An 18,175-nucleotide genomic window follows, 5' to 3' on the forward strand; every position below is an offset into this window, starting at 1 on the left:
TGACAAAATTGATACCTGAAAGCAGCAGCATCCTGGGAAACAGGGAAGAGATGGCTGTGTAGCCATGTGCAGCTCCTTGCTTTTCTACTTTAAGGGAACCCAGGACCTGGAAAACAGCAGGACAAGTACAGGTACAGAACTGAATACTGACATTCCAGGGCAGAAATAAGTGACAAAATGTTACAGTAGAAAACACTTAGTCCATTAGCCTAATTGAAATCTTCCACCCCTTTGTGGGCTACTTAAAGCCCACTGAAGTGATGGTTCCACTTATTTCAGTGCTGTTTCCACCAGGCTACTACCGTTTGTGTAAGTGGTCTCTGCGTCACTTTGCTGGACTTGTTTTCTGTGAGGCTGGGCGTACCACTGTGTGCAACACTAACTCCTCGTTGTCTGCATTGCTCTGCTCAAGGATTCTGCTTCACATGTGGAGGCAAGAGGTGCCATCACTAGAATCATGTCTGACTCACGCCAATCAATGGTTTTGATCATTCCAGTTGTCATAAGAGACTGTCATTGCGCACACATTCAAATGTTAGCCTTGTACACTGCTGCACATCAAGGTGTCCCACTACTATTTCCTTCTAAGTGCTGCTGTTCTGCCTCCTCTTGCTGAGCAGTCATCCCACGTTGTGCCAAGCTACCTACTGTCTGTGCTCAGACAATGTCAAAAGACTTTGCAGTCAGAAGAAAACAGTCTCGCTGCTTTCTAATTTATAAGGTAAGGCCTGAAAGAGCTTTGCATACATGCTGTTTTGTTTTGGATTTTGCATCAAGGACAATTATTCTGCCATAGTAATTTCCCAGAAAATGCGAAGAGTCTGGGAATCCTATAGATGGAAATGATATTTCTACACAAATGTCCATGAAAAGATCCTTCTTCCTTCCAGGTGTCCAGGCCTACTGGTGATGTCTTGCAATCCAGCTGAAAAGACGAAAAGCACAGAGCAATAGCACAAACATACTTGGAGTCACGAGGAACATCAGATGGCTTTGCTTGTTGATCTCAATTGGAGAACAAGCATCTCACTGAAAGAGAGTAGGACATGGTATTTTACCAGGAACATCCTTCTTCTGGGGAGATTATTTTGTATTGGAGATAAACTAAAGCGAGTACCACTAAGTGTGCTTATCATCAGCTCAAACTTTAAGTAGAAATTCTGCTTTAGGGTGTTGGATATACAGTGCAGATGCTTACATGACTAAGCCTGTACTTTGCTGGCAGCTGCAGAAGCTTTTCCATCTCTCATGTGTGCCTTCAGGCATCAGTTTAATCTCTGCTGCCTTTCCTGACCAGTGGCCTCCCAGTACTCACACATAACCTCAAATGGCTGCCTTTTCCTCAGCCCACATGTAACAGATGTTGTATGTTCCCAAGATCTCCAAGATCTCTTTGGGATCCAGATCTGATATAATCAGATGCTGATATAAAGCTAAAAGTGCTCCAGCTACCTCTTCCTCTACTACTTTTTTGGCTAAACTTTCACGAAGAATTTGAACCAAGACAAGCACTGAAAATTCATCAACTCGTTCCATCCTCTTACCAAAATATCTCTATCTCTAATCGTACACCAATCCCTTCTACTAGTGTGGTTCCAGCAATGTTATTACAGGACCAAAAGTCACAATGTATGGAGAAACAGAAAGAGCCCTTGAAAATTCTCTGCATCACGGCTTTGTTCTCCGACAGAAGAGGACGAAGAAAGAAGAATGCATAATTTCCAGTTGTTATTACTGTTGTTTGCAGCTTACCACTGAGCCAAACAATATTTATCTGCTTGATAACCACAAATGTTACTGTTTTCACTCTGTTCCATGTGAATGAATTAGGAAGGTCTCAAGCACTGCTCCAGCAAGGAGGAGGTAACACGGTTGTATCCTCCTTGCTTACAAAGCTCTATTTCTGCAGGAAGCAAATGAAACAATATATCATATAACTCATCATTACATAGTTTTTGAGCTGATTCTCAGATATATTCTATACACGTTTCTCAGGGCTGTGCCATTAATGCTGCTTCTGACTCTCTGCCAGGTTTTTATGGCGGCTTCCTTTTCCTTTTCCTTTTCCTTTTCCTTTTCCTTTTCCTTTTCCTTTTCCTTTTCCTTTTCCTTTTCCTTTTCCTTTTCCTTTTCCTTTTCCTTTCCATTTCCCTTTCCCTTTCCCTTTCCCTTTCCCTTTCCCTTTTCCTTTTTTCCCTGCTCTTTTCTTCTCTCCCGTCCCCCATTTTCGTCACAATAACACCCACACCTGGGCAAGTTCCCCAGGAGCTCAAGTCTCTGATTGACCATCTCTGACGTTTTTGAGTGCTTCTCTGTGACAATTCTTATGTTGGATGCTAATCTGACACTGCAGAGAGGCTGTTCCTTGAAAAGGAGCTAATTTTCAGGTCTGTGTATTTATTTTCCAGTAAAATTGAAGCCAATTGCTGCCTTATACCCAGACCACTCAACTTGCCTGCTGTGATCATCAGACAGGTGGGGATGCTGTGATGAAAAATTGCTAGGAAGCTATGCACCCCAGCTTACAAAACCGACAAGGCTGGGGGATGCAGGAGACCATCACGGCCAGGTTTTTCCATTTTCCATAAGCAAAGGGGTCTTCTAGAAGTCACAGCAAAATATCATCACCTCCAGGGCTACCCAGGCTAACCAGAGCCTAGCAAAGGACAGGAGACTATAGCCACTACTTAGTGGCTATAGACTATAGACACTACTTCAATGTGCTGTGCAGGCAAGGAGCTTACAAATGGGGAGCATAAGATGATAACAAAGTGACTACTATGTTTGCTGGAACAGTGGCATCTCTGAATATATGCATGTTTTCAAATATAGGAAGACAGATGGAGCAGGTGTTTTCATACATAGGAAGGCATAGTTCCTGCTGTAAAGAGCCTCTACTATACAATGACATTACAAAGCTGGCAGCATGGAGTATAAAGCCCAAGGTTAAGGGCTCAAGTTCTGGTCATGGATACTGAATAGCAACCCTGCAGTGGAATAGATTATAGCCCATATTTCTCTTCCTTGTGTCTCTCTCTAAATTTTTGCTTGAGTAGTTCAGACACATGCAGAGCCTGTGTACTAGCAATTAGAAAAAAATGTATTAGCAATTAGAAAAAAGAAATGAGAAAGTCAATACAGCCTAACTTGGAGGGAAAGCATTGCTCTTACTGCTAATGTGCATAACTGCTGGGTGTGTGAAGCAGCTCTGTCTGGCGCTGCAGCAGGTTCCTCTATTGAAATAATCCACTGTAATATTTTTAGCTGTTATTAGTGATGCATGAGTAGTGATTTCGGGATGCTCCAGACCCAGTCATCCCTCATATTCTTCCTTTTGCAAGCACATGAGAAAATTTCAGCTCTGAGACACTTAGCTGTGACTGGAAGACCACTAGTGGCAAACAGAACTTACCCAGCTCTTGGGCTTTGTCCAGCTGTCTCTTCCTAATTAAAAATGAAATCTTACCTAAAATAAATTTTACTCATTCATTTGCCTTCCAAATATCAGAAGCCAACTAGTTTTCTATTCTCAATTTAGAAGTTTTCATTTTTCAAGTACAGAATTATCAATACTGACATTTGAAAACGTGTTTTTAAAAATGGATGTTGGCAGTTTTCATTTGCCTGTTTAAAGTGCTGAACATTCTCTCCACTTATTGTAGCTTTCAGTAAAGGTCAGTCTTCATTGGCCAGATCTCTAAAAAGATTGAGCAAGGTGTTTGGCACCTGGTAGCAGAGGGCTGGCAAGGCACTGCAAAAGGCTACAATGCTTGAGAGCTCTCCACACTGGCTGTGCACCTGGAATGCAGGTTGATGACCACAGATTATTGTTTTTGCTCAATCTACTGTGGAGAAACTGTTGGTGTACGAAGTAGAGCAACTGACAAACTCTTGCTGCACAAAGACAGGGTGTTCTCACTGTTCTCTACTGAAACCATGAACAAAACTCCCTCCGCAGGATAGCTGTCCGTAGAGCAGGGACAGATGTATGTAAGCATTTTGGCTCTAAAAAGAGAAGGTTATCTGTTTACCATCTTTCTGTTTTGTGTCAGGCTTTGGCAGAAGCTGGAGGAAAGAGGATGAACATTGTCAGTACAAACACATCCCTCTTTTTCTTTTCTTCTTTACCTTCCAAAGATCCTTGATAGCAGCCTAAGCATTTGTTGAGCTGTTTTTGAGTCTGCTGGAGAGATTAATTGCATGACAGCCAGAAATGCACCAAGGTCACAACAAAGTACTTGACAAAAAGCAACACAGAGAAACCCCAAACCAAAAGAATTCTGGATAGAGCAAGGCCACTTAGCCATTGCAAACTGATATGGTATCATTTCATAGAATCAAGGCTTTGGTTTGAAGATACCTCAAGGATCATCAGATTCCAGCCCCTCACCTGCAGGCAGGGCTGCCAGTCACTAGATCAAGTGCTAGATCAGGTTGCCCAGGCCCTATACAATCTGTCCTAGAACACCTCCTGGGATGGGGCATCCACAACATCTCTTGGTGGCCTGTTCTGACACCTCAGCACCCTCCTAGTGAAAACTATCCCCTAACACCCCGTCTCAACTTCTCTCCTTTCGCTTAATCTCTTATTTTGTGCAGAACCCCTCACTGCAGTAACAACTTACATAATTCAGTTTTGTCAAACCAGAGAAGAAGAAAGAGGGATGCCTGTGCTTTTCTTCACCAAAGTCCTTGTTCTTGCTTCCTGGCACTGCAGAGACCTGTAACATCACACTTACTTTCTTCAACAGCCCCAAGGCTCGGACTTGCAAGAAACAGAAGCAGATCCTCTTGACCTTCAGTTACTATTCACAAAAACAGCTGGCAATATGCAACTCTCTCTTAGGGAGGGACTAAATAATTTTAACATAACAGGACTGGTTCTAGTGTCCTAAAACTTACCAGCTTTTGATGGTGGATGAATATGGGGCTCTGGCTGGTGGCATAGCTCCGAAAAGTGTAAACTGACCACAAAAGCCATGCTATTGAAGAGAACAGTTTGGTCACCTGGTTATTTTAGGACACCAGGGTCAACGGTGTTCAAATCTGGTATCAGCTGTCCACTGTCAGAGGCAGCAAGGTGATCCTCTACTTGATTGCAATTAACAAAAAATTGGTCTCCAATTAACACCACTGGTTTTTACTGAAGATAACCACCTAGACTTTGCCAGAGTACTTGTGCTTGAGCTCTCTGTGCTGTGATGTATTGACTTACCAAGCAGCTGCTCTTCCATACTGAATTAGCGGGTGTAAAATTAGTTGGGTTGCATGGAGGAAGAGCTGCCCTAGTTAAAATCCTGTCTCCAAGTAGCCATCCATGAACGTAGAGTGAAATTCACACCGCCATCTAGCGATTGAATATCTACTTGCTGCGCTGTGCATCAAAAGCGATACCCCGAAAAATGAGCAAAGATTTTAATTTCCTGAAGATAAAATCTTACGTATGCTTATTCTTGTACTTAAATGGCTTCCTGAGCACCAGTGATGGGTGACACATGTGATGGACTGCAGAGAGCCTTAGCATGAAGGAGTTTGCACAGTACAACTTACGTACAAATCCAGTTAACTTGAGGTACCTACATCCGGTAAAACTTCAGCTCTTCAAATGAAGCATATGGACTCCTAAGAAAATGTATGCAGCTTTTACATGCAATAGTACAATGCTTTTGTTTTATTTGTTCCTTTGTTTCCAAAGCAGGTAGAAGGAGGCACAGAACATGCAGAGTTGTTCCTCTCCCAACAGCATCATTTCTGCTCCAAAAATAAGATCCTTGTTTTGTCTTGTGTCTGAAGGGTGCATATTCTTAAGTCAACTGATGCATTAAGATAAAAGGATACTGAGAACAGAGAAGAGATGAATAGAGAATATGGCCAGGTCAGTTTTAAACTATAATTTCTGCCAGGAACAGACCATCCCTATTTCAACATTCCAGCATTAGATAAGCTGTTGTGGAGACAAACAGATGGTTGTCTACTTGATAGATTTCTACTCCCTTCTTCATAGCTTTTATTCCCTGTTCAGCTGCCTTGAGTTGACTCCTATGCAGTGTGTACTCATCAAAATGTACACAGAGTACTTTGAAATGGCAATGTTATTAATGAACAAAATTATACAGAGCAGCCCAAGACTGTCAGGGTTCTGAAAAGAACCTGTTTCAAAGACAAAAGTAATACTGATGTCACCTTCAAATGCTATTTGGTACTTTTTGTTCCCTTTGCTGTATTGTACCAAAAGTCTGCCAGCACAGCCCTACAGGGAGATAAAATATTTTCGCCTTGAAAATATTTAATAGAGATGATCACTTACAAGAAAGACTAAGTACTGTAGGATACATGGCACCCTTGGGCTGAAAGTGAAAAGCTGTACTGCCACATAAGAAGGATTGTCAAAACTCAGCCAAATATTCTCCTGCCAACTTTTACAAACCCATTATGATGAGCAGAAGATATACTAGCGAAAGTTGCTGCCACCCCAAGACCCACAGAATAACCACAAACTAAACCAGACTCTTATGATGCAAGCTGCAAAGTCCTATCCCACAACACCAACATTTGCAGAAGGCACTAATATTGGAAAAGGACATGGCCTCAGCTGAGGAACATTTTTCATCGTATTGCACTCACCATGCCATATCTGTGAGAACATCTTAGACGTGGCCCAAGGTGATGATATTCTCTTTCCATTCACGTGCACGAGGCAGGAAAACTGCAGCTGCAGTGTCATTGCCTGTTTTGATTTGCACACAATTCCACCTGAGGTTCCAGTTACATGGATTTACAAGCAACAGTGGTACCAATACAATATTGCATTCAGACTGCTACTGTGCAGGAGTAGAATTTTACACGAGTCATACCACTATATACAATCAATGACACTAAGTTTTACTGATGAGCCCTTAGAGCACAGCAGTTCCATGCATCCCCTGATCATGGCAGTCAGTAGCAGTGCCTGCAGATTAGCCACCTAACATTTCCCACTGCAAGGCCCTACTTTTTTTAACTCATATATTTTGTCAAACTTCCATTTTAATGAGAAAAATTCTGACTTGGGCATTCTTAAATCTAAAGGCTTGGTACCTGCAATTGCAAATTGGTTGGGCAGCATGTCATTTTCACAGCTTTGAAAGCTCAGCATTATGGAGCGTGGCTGGCTACCACAGAACCAAAGCAACTCTTGAGAAGAGTTTTGGAGCAGCCTGGCAATCCAGTAAGAGTATAAGAGTAAACATAAAGATTTGAAAGGAAAAATAAAAATTTGTTAAATGTAGTAACTTTACATTCTATTATTTTTTTAACTGAACTCTAGTCTCCATCAGGACTCAGCAGATGGGTCTCATGTTTCATTTTGCTGTCGGGATACATTTCTGGAGTGCCTATCTGTTGATTTTTCCTCTGATAAAGTCAGCTCTTGGAGAAGAGGTATTTTCTTTCCAAGTATTGTTACACTTGTGTAACTGGCATAAAACTCTGTTAAACTTGTCAGCAGATACTGACTCCTTACTGAATACTTCTGGACACATTTTCCAGTATGAGAAGGCCCAAAGTTATGAAACCATGAAAGTCCAAGAGAGTGGTCAGAGGATCCCCCCGTACTTGACACAGAGGCACATAAGAGATGTAACAGACTAAGGAGATCACAGCAGGCACAGTTTTTCATCTTCCTCAGAAGAATTATTTTCATTGAAATGGATGCTTGTGTTTGCAAAGAACCATCTGGCTTACTCCAATCAAACCATTATAAAAGATAGGGAATGCAGTAGCATCATATGCAGAGGCAAAGCCACCGCTCTGTGTCCTCGCGATTGATGATGTTTATTCTATGTCTTCGTGAACTTTCTTGACTGGTAATGGCAAATACCTTACTTTGCCCTGAAGACCTTGAAAATGCTCCTGCCAGTGTAGTAATACAGACCTACTGTAGTTTCAGTTTGGAACAAATTACCTGGGTAGAAATATATATGCTTTGTTCTATGCTAGAAATTCAACTGTGGTTAGAAAATATATATAGATATAGGTAGATAGGTATAGCAGATAACAAGTTTCCAAAAGTTTGAAGCTTATGTCCATTCTAAACATCTAACATTCCAAACTCTACAAAAATGCCTACTTTGGGAAAGTGGCAAAAACATTGTAAGTTTATAAACATTGATTACATTACACATAATTACTTCTGTTCCCTGTGAATTGCTTTAAATCTGAAGAATACATAGGATTAATATATTTCAAACTTCTGAAATAATCTCCACTCACTAACATTTAATTATAGCAACAGCTTTTAACATTTAGAATCAGGAAGACTGCTCATATTATGGAATAAATATTATTATTTATTTCTTCCCTCTACAATTGTTTGCATGAAAATATTTCAGATCAGACAAGCACTCCTTGCTACGATTAAAGTTTACAACAGCTATTTTACTGAAAAGAGGATAGGTACAGCAGGCTTCTTGTATAGGTATTCACATCCCTCACAGTTCTGTATTGCAGGTAACATCTTTCCTAAGTGTAAGGAAAATCACTTATCGGCTGAATAAATGCATGGAAAAGACACAAAAAAGGAACAAGAAGATTGAGGAATGTAATGCAGATAGGTCCCCAATATAAGTTTTTTTCCCCTTCCAGCTCAGTGACGATATTTAGCATAACCAGTTAATTATGATTATTTCTGATCTGTAATCAGAGAAATCTGAGGTCATAAAGGCGGAAAACAAAACAAAACTTCACATTTTTAGTGGTCTGAACAGAATTCCAAGAAAAAACTAAGCAAATTTTACAGGATCTTCAAAGCATTCTTCTTGATTGTGCAGACAGGAATTCAACCTACCTACCTTGAAAACATCCAGTGCACTGAAAATTATTGTGATAAAAATACACCAGAGCCAAAAAACAAAACAAGAAAACAACCCCCATCACCCACCAAAAAAGAAAAAAAAACCATCAACAAAAACCCATAGATTTCCATGTACATAAAGCAGACATTCTATTTTTAATCTCAACTGGCATCTGAGAAGAACACACCATGAACATTCAAAGATGAAAAAAGAAATCACTAAGAATTTCAGATAAATGCTTTAACTGTTTTTATTACAAAATGACAGTTGGCATTAATTGCATACAACAGTACATACTGCCAGTGTTGCATAGCTGCTCTCACGTAAAGAAACAGCTTCAGCACCTACTTGTACACTAATCTGAAGTAGGTTACTTTATATCCCCTATGCGTAGAATTAATTGCAGTCATTACTGCAGCATCTGACATGACTGTTAGAAACAACAAGTACATAAAAGTAGGTGTGAAAAATTGGTTTAGTGCTTTATAAATAGCAAGTATAGCTTTATGTATTTGTTGTTACCTCTAGTTGGTACATTTAAATTATTAAGCTCTAATTCATTTTTTGCCACATCTAGAGATATCGCCAGTAGTAGAGGCAACTCAAGAAACTATGCAGCACTATGCAGTCCTCTTTTATTGCAGCAATACCTCTTTCACCAGGAGAATGCTATGATGCATTTTACAACAGTTGATGTCCCCTACTGAGTATTTTTCTACACAGCCTGAGAGCTTAACATTATTTCTTCCAAGTTCAGTTACTGCTGCTTGTCCGTCATCGTGCTCTGCTCAGTGCTGGAGCTATGCTTGTTCTTAAGGGACCTCCCAATGTATCTCCAGTATTCTTTTCGGATAGTGTCTTTTTCTTTGGCCAGGATTTCACAGAGCTAAGAAATAAAATTGAGACATTGTGGGGTTACACTAAAAACTGAAGCAATCTCTAATTATCTTCATACAATGCAATGGCAGTCCAGGTCAGCCAGTCTTATAAATAATTTTTGGCAACACAGTTTTTTTTGTTTGGTTTTGGTTTTTAACATATTTGTAGCAAGTGTCCAATGACTGCAGATGGATGCCAAATCCAAGTGGCAGGCAACCAGCTTGACAGTGCCCCAAAGTCGCCAGTCTTATTTTAGCTACAGCTGCTTCCTCTGAGATTCCTTTTCACAGCTACTGCTTGTATCTGCTCCAGACTATCCAGCCTACAGCATAATTCAAGGAATTTTTAATTCTCTGACAAACTTGGTTGTCTCTTGGTGGAACAGTAGGTTGTAAACCCCTGATCAAAAGCAGCAGAGGAACATGAGATATCTCCTAATGAACTGACAGGAGATATTTTGTTGATAGTTATTAACTCAGCAGACTGTCTTCTAAAGATTCTCACAGTAAGTCAGTATCCCTCTCACACAACTTGTTAGAGGTGATCCTATACTGGTTCACATTCTGATTTTTATTTTCATCTGAATGGGCAATGGAGCATAAATCAACCCTTCTCAAAGGACACGACATATAAAATCTATATAGTAGGAGCACAGCCCACAGATGTCCTTGCCAATTCCCTCATTATACAAATGATGTTGTCACTTAGTGAATCAGGATGCAGAAACAGCAGCTCCAAAGCCTAAATATATGCAAAACCCAAACTCAGTGAAACGTTATTAAATGGGAGGTACAACTACCCTTATTTAGACTGATCCTGGAATACAGCAAAAGGATTTATTGTTCTCTTGTTCTCTTTCACTGAGAAAGAACAATGTTGGAACAGAGACTACAGGCAAGAACTGTAGCTACAGTTCTAATCACAGTGAGTTACTGCACACCTCATAGAGTGAAAAAACTGTTCTTACAAAGATTGCACTGCAAACCACTGCAAGGATATCCCAAAAAACAAAGAACATGGAGATAAAAAACACTGCTAAGAGTCACTTATTCTCAGCAGGAAGTGATGCCCAACTCTCCTTAGTGGTGCTCCCAGTGTCCGTTGGCCTTTAAACTAATTCCATAAGCTTTTTAAGAAATAACTAGGTACAAAAGGAGCTTGAGTATCCAATAAGATATAAGTACTCTGAGAACAAGGTTCCCTAACTTACGAAGAAAAATATGTTTAGCATTGGAAGCTTTGCTTATTCAAACTTATTCTGAAGGTAATAATAGAAATCTTCCTTTATTATCTGGTGAAGAAAAATTACAGTGATTTTGTAACTGACAAGTTACTATTTATAGGTAATTAAACAAGACATTTATGATTACTTGGCTTTGATGTCCACTTCCTCATAGAGATGCCATGCTTAACAAGTGACCCGTTCCATTTACAAAATCCAATCCCATTTGGTCTGAATATAAAACATGAGAACAATAGATGGCGTCCCTGAAAACAAAACCAAATCCTAAGTACCTCCAATGCCTTATTTAATGTTTCTTCCTTGTTTTCACACTGGTTTTCAAGCATATCTTCATATATGTCCACAAGAAAGGCAATCAGATAAGGTGAACTGTGGCTGGGCTGTAAACTCAACAGTTGCTCCAGCAGATTTGGATACTTAGAAAGACCACGATCCTGCAGAATCCTGAAATATAAGTAAATAGTCTTAAAATGTAACACTGGGAAATTTGATGAGAATTGGTTTGGTTATTACTCCTTTATTTGATGATCAGTACAGATGCAAACACAAGCAAGGCAGTAAGGAGGAAGTATAATTATGACGCAGCAATAGCATAGCTTCATGTTGTAGCACACAAGTAAAATTATGCTCAAGCGAACAGAAATTAGATTGAAAGCATGCTTGCCCCCCAACAGATAACTCACCCTTTTAAATAGTTCCAAGCACTCTCATTATGTGGTACAGCTGTAATCATTTCAAGAGTGTATCTGTGAGAGAAAGATAACAGCTCATGAAGGTAAGCACTAACAACTCTGTTAGAAATTACTTGAATATATTCAGATACTCCTAGGTATATCCCTTTAGTCTGTATTTCAGAATCTTGTTGTAGGTTACTACAGCTGGTTCCCTGATCAGAAATGTCTGGCAATATAATCACCACAGATCTCAAGTAGGCAGATATTATAAGAACTGTTTTAAATTCGGAAATGTATCCATTAGGTGAGATTCACACAACGCTGAAATAGCTCTCACAATTTTGAGTGTTAACCCTACGAAACAGTACTACCTAAACCATTGTGGTACAAGAAATGCTCACCAAGTCTGAACTTTAAGATAGTCTGAACTACCCTGACAAGGACTGGAGTAATAGAAACCCAGGAAGAGCTACATTACCATTGGACGTGGTATTAGTTGAACATCTGTTATAAGGCTACCTCTAAGCATACCCCACAGAAAGGCACAGCCTAAATCTCAGCTCAAAGATAACCAATATCCAACCCTCTTGCTGTGGGCAGGGCTGCCACCCAGCAGATCAGGCTGCACAGAGCCCAATCCAACCTGGTCTTGAACTCCTTCAGGAATGGGACATCCTTCTATGGGCAGCCTGTGCCAGGGCCTCACTGCCCTCTGAAAAATTTCTGCCTCACATCTAACCTGAATCTTCTCCTTTTGAGTTTAGAACTGTTTCCCTTCATCTTATCACTATCAGACCACATAAAAAGTTGATCCCCATTCTGTTGAGAAACACCTCTCAGATACTAGAAGGCTGCAGCGAGGTCTCCTTGGAGTCTTGTCTTGTCCAGGCTGCTTTAGTACTGCTTAACAAGTCACTGGTATTGCAGACATCTAGATGCGTTCTGAATAGAACTACAAAGCCCACAGCGGTTGAGGCCTGTCATAGTACTTCTCTGCTTGCATATAATTGAGATGGCTTAATATGGGAATGAACAGTTTTACTAACTGGACTTCTCTGTCCAAAACTGCTGGATCATCATAGCCGGTGGTGTTGAAAATTACAAAATATCTTTGGTTCCAGACAGAGTTGTTTCTCACATCTTCCCTTAGAAGCTGATCTACATATTCCAGTTCATTGCCCCATAACTTGAACTCCTAAAGAAACAGAAGGAGGGAGAAAATGAATCAGAACCTTTTGTTTTTAGAACACATTCTTCTGTTAAAGAGCTCTGTTAAAAACAAATGCTCTGTTAAATACAGAGACATTTACAAAAAACATCAACACAAACTTCAAAAGAAAACAAGGAAGGGTGTGCTGCGAACACGCTATGTTATACAGTTACACTCAAGGGCATGAGTTAATCATTAAATTCACACACAGAAAAGGAAGCAAACAGCAGGTCTCCTTCAGCTTGCTTTTTAAAAGGGTAGTTTGTATCTAAATTCTATCATTCAGTACAATGCAACTACTTTCTCTTTCCCCGCAGCTTTAAGAAACAATATGCCAAGTGCCGTACAGGATGCATTTAAGATGTCAAACTCTACAACCTGAGTATAGGTTATGTAAAAGCATAATCAGTTCTAGGTGCACTATACCTGAATAACCCACTGTCTGTGTTGCCAAGCATGGTAATTTTTGGCATCCTGGTTAAGAATGTCAGCTATGAACTCAAGCTCTTGGGATGGATCCTGCAGCCACTCCACCAACACTCGTCTGTGATGCCTGATGACGAGAAGAGAAAGTTATTTGAAGGGTAGTCAAGAACTTGTGTGACTGCATATTAAAGCAGCATTTAACATCTGCTACTACTACAAAGTATCTGTACAAAAAGAAGTGCTATGTAAAAGAGACACGTAAACAAGCGTCACTTGTCTCTGAGAAATACATGCTGCAAACTTATACAGTAACAAACTTTCTATGACACATTCTGTAAGTACGAACTGGTCAATCACCTTATTTCAGTCAAGCTGCGTTTAACTGAAGTAACATCCCCACTTCAACACTAATGTCAAAGGCTTCAGCTAAATAAATAAATAGTTCTTTTCTTGTCCCACATGCATTTCTCTACTAATAACAACGTGGTGCCATGGCTCCCGTGACTGGAGTGTTGTAATGGAAGAATATAGGCTCTGCAGGAAAGACAGGCTGAGAAGATGAGGAGCAGTGAGCTCTCTCTGTGCCAATGACCACAGAAGTGCATGGAGCTCTGCCTGAGGACAGGTGACGTTCTGAGCCAACTCAGAATTAACGGATTGGGATGAAAGTGAGGACAGGACTATGAGACAAAGGTGACACGGGGGTCTGCTACAGACCTCTGGACCAGGAAGAAGAAGCAAACAAGGCCTGCACAGACCGATCGGAGAAACCTCATGTTCACAAGCTTTTGATCTCACTGGGAGAGTACAGTCAGCCCAGTATTTTTTGGAGGGACAACAATGCAGTGAAGAAGTCGAGGCGGTTCCTAGAAAGCACTAATTATAACTTCTTCCTCCAAGTCACAATGGGACCAGCGAGGAGAGGAGCTGTGCTGTATCTCATTCTCGCCACCAAAGACAGGCTTGCTGGGAACATGAAGTTCAAAGGCAGCCTTGGCTGCAGGGATCACATAACGGTGGAGTTGAAGATCCTAGGATATTCAAGGGTCACCTCCTCCAGGCTCAGCCAACAAAGAAGTAGGGCAAAAAGCCCAAGAAGCCTGCATAGATCAGCAAGGAACTCCAGGCCAAATTCAAATGCAAGAATGAAACCTTGCATTTGAAGGGTGGAAGCAAGACTGAAACTAGCCAGAGCTGTCAGGGGCAACAACTGCCTCTGCAAGTACATCAGCGCCAGAAAGAAGACTAAAGAAAATGCAGGCCCTCTGCTGAAAGAAATGCGAGACCTGGTTATATGGAGAAATGAAAAGGCTGAGGGACTTCATCTGCCTTCTTTGCCTCAGTCTTTACCAGCAAGACTGATCCTCAGGAACCCTCAGTCCCAGCGGCCAGTCTGAAGGGCTGCAGTGAGGAAGAGGATCACGTTAGGGAACACTTAAGCAAACCGGACCGTGGGCTCTGATGGGATGTACTTACAAGTGCTCAAGAAGCTGCAGGATGTGACTGCAAGGCCATGCTAGATAACATTTGCTCACTGCAGCACCTGGAAGAGGTGTCCAAAGATTAGAGGAAAGCAAATGTCACTGCCATCTTGAGCAAGGAGGACCTGGGGAACTACAGATTGTTCAGCCTCAGCTTGGTGCCTAGAAAGGTGACACAGGATCTAATCCGGAAACCATTTCCCAACACAGAAAGACAAGAAAATCATTTCTACACAAAGACAATCGTGGGACTGGAACACTTCTCTAGGAGGAAAGGCTGAGACACAGGACTCTCTAGCCTGCAGAACAAAAGACTAGATGGGAATCTCAGCAATGCCTATAAATATCTGAAGGGACTATGCAAAGGAGGCAGAGACATGGTCTTTTCAGAGGGGACCAGTGCCAGGGCAAGAGGCAGTGGGCACAAAGAGGAACACCAGGAAGCATTTCAGGGTTATGCAGGTGACTGATTACTGGTAAACTTGCCCAGAGAGGTTGTGGATTCTCCCCCTCCTTGCAGATATTCCAAAGCTGCTGGGACACAGGGCAGCCTGCTCTCGGTATCCCTGCCTGAACAGGGCTTGGAGCAGATGGAACCAGGAGTCATCTCAAACATTCTGTGAGTTTGTAACTGCTGTTTGCTCAATTCCCATTCATTTTGTGATAAATTCAAAGATTCAATATAAAAATAAAAAGTACTTTTCATTCATCCTTTTCTTTGTCTTTTCATCAGTAGTTGTTGTTCCGTCATTTATTTTGACAGTTTAAAAACTGAAATGAAAACAAGATCTTTTATCACCATCAAATTCACAACAAATTGCTACAGAGCATATTGGCAATGATAGTGATACAACTCAATCTAACTTCTCTGCTGCCATCACTGCAGTACATGCAGGAATCAGCTTAACAAATTTTAGGATCAATGAACCTAATCTCTCCTAGACAACTGAAACACCCCGAACTACTTCAGAAGCTCTACAATCTGAAAAGAAAATGTAATTTTACCAGACTTGGTAGTTCTTTGGTTGATCTTCAATTATTGCTGTAATATATTTAAGCTCCTCATAGAGATCCTTTCCCAGAGACTGCAGGAGGACCCTCCGGAAATGCCTGTACAAAAGTCAAGCATTCAAACATTGCAGCAGACATTGCTATGATTCATAAAGGAGCCTTTCTTTGCAGCTGTTCTAATAGCTACAGAATTAAAAAGAATGCCAGGAACTAAAGAGCATATCCAGTTCTGTTAAAGGCCACTCAGGCAGTGAACACTGCACAGCTGGTATGTGACTGGTTATGACATGTTATCTAAAATCACAGCGGTGACAAGTCTCAAGTCAATCTCTGTCTACCCACAGTAGTTTCAACACTGCAGAAACTACATGGTTGTCTGCTTAAAATAATGTAAGCTCTCCATTTTTATGTGAGTTAGTGGAACAAAACCATAACAAGAGTATTTGCTGGCATTCATGATTTAAAAAGCCTTCCTCTGAATATCAGAAATTCACTGCTTATTCATTATCTACTCAGAAATGGGACGGATCTTTCAAAACACAGTATTTCTAAGTATGCTACTATCTAGCAGTCAGATAGTAACTGCTGTGTTTTTACAAGTCTTCTTGAAGTCACCTGAAGACAGCTTCCCCATTTTGCCAAGGAGATACCACAGCTTAAAATTCGATAACTTACAAGATAAAGTTCTTTTTGTAGCTAGTTTTGATTTTGTTGGATAACATCCTCAAAACAAACTCAATGAAAACAACAAGATCAAAACCAGACGAGGAATATACTGAGCACGGGCTACCTTAGAAGCTCAGTAAGAATCTACCGTACTCCCCTGTGCAAACTCAACTAGTCATGCCCTGATTATACTAACAAAACTGTTGAGAGTCAGAAGGCACTGGCAATTACCTGACAACAAAAATAATCTTGGATAAAAAAAATCTAGGTAATCACTTACCAAACTGTATAGTTTGCAGCATTTAATTCAATGGCATCTGCTGTTAGCTTAAAAGCTCTTTCACTTCTCTCATCCTTCTGTAGGACGGCCCGGAAGTAATCATAGACATCTCGAACTAAAAAGATAATAGTATCTTATCCAAGGCTATGAGAAACTGGCTGATTAAGGGGTAAGGTTAATAACCCTCTCAAGTCACTTCCTGTTTTGTGTACTTGAAATACACCTCCATAATACCAAAGCTACAAATGGCTCTGCCAGTACAGTTTAACATGGCTAATGACATTATTACACTGAAAAGCCACATAAATGTCTTAATACACCATCTCAATAATTCCTAAAAGAACCAGGAAAGTATCTTGATACTCAGTCATACTGCTTTCTCAGATGTGATAGTTTCATATATGCCTCTTAAACTAGAGGTGCCTCCCTATGACAACTTTGCTATCTGCAATTCTCCTTTACATGTATGAATTTAAAATCAAACCTGGGCTACTAACATCTGATGTATATATTGAACATCAGAAACATGCGTGAAAACATCACATGCAGCTACTGTAACACAAAAAATACTTATAATTTTCTCTCTACCAGGACAAGTACACTAGTAAATATATTACCTGAAGCATGAAGACTCGCTTTAACAGTACTAAAGGAAGACATAAACGTAATCAATTAAAATCTTCCCCGAAGAAAGGGTTTAAAACTTACATTTTTCACTATAGATGATCTGAACCACGGGATTCGGACCGTCATTTTGAGGAACGGGTTCAATGTCTGCCCACTCTTTCCTGTCCCTGTAAGCACACACATACATATTTTCAAACTTTCAATGCTTTTAAAGTGCTACCTTGAAACACACGGATCTGTGTACAGATGACTCCTTCCTCCTCCTCCTCCTCCTCCTCCTCCTCCTCCTCGTCCTCCTCCTCTCCCTCAGCGTACCTCCCCCACCCCCGCGCCTCCTCACGCCCGTACCGGGGAAGACATGGCCCAACCGCTCGGATGCTGCGCTGCCGCGGCCGTACCTGTACAGCACGTAACCTCCATCCTCCTCTTCTTCTTCCAGCAGCTGCCCAAAGCCGCTTTCCGGCTCCACGTCAGTACCACCCTCCGCTTGCAGCTCTGCCGGCGCCATTCCCTCCGACGCCATCGCGCCGTGCATCTGCCGCTTCCGGGGCCTGGCGGAAGTGGGGAGAGAGCAGAGGGCAGAGCGGAGACGGCAACAGAAGAGCGCCACCTGGCGCTGCGGGGTGGTAGGGCCGCCCATGTTCGCTATGTACGCGGTAAACTGACAAGAGGCGAAAGGCAGGGAAGGCACTACTTGTGCTCGAACCAGAACGCCCTGATCCCTTTCTGCACGGCTGTTCTCCAACCCCTCGCCCCCCACACTGTACACAGAGGCAGGGCTGCCCCATCCCAGCTGCGCAGCCCAGCACTTGCTCTTCTTCACACAGATGGTGCCCACCCTCGAATT

The 18,175-nt window shown here is 41.4% G+C and overlaps 1 protein-coding gene across 1 annotated transcript; it reads right to left on the reverse strand.

The window, feature by feature from the left end:
- Positions 1-9,588: 9,588 nt before the first annotated feature.
- FNTA (farnesyltransferase, CAAX box, subunit alpha) lies at positions 9,589-17,851 on the reverse strand (the record flags this gene model as incomplete). The annotated part of the gene is made up of 9 exons (XM_079548710.1): positions 9,589-9,717; positions 11,226-11,397; positions 11,637-11,699; positions 12,674-12,822; positions 13,264-13,390; positions 15,750-15,854; positions 16,702-16,816; positions 17,410-17,495; positions 17,727-17,851. 9 exons carry the CDS (start codon positions 17,849-17,851, stop codon positions 9,589-9,591), a joined length of 1,071 nt encoding a protein of 356 aa, XP_079404836.1.
- Positions 17,852-18,175: the final 324 nt, after the last annotated feature.

This window comes from Tetrao urogallus (genome assembly GCF_951394365.1).
Source record: "Tetrao urogallus genome assembly, chromosome: Z".
Taxonomy (NCBI): Eukaryota; Metazoa; Chordata; class Aves; order Galliformes; family Phasianidae; genus Tetrao; species Tetrao urogallus.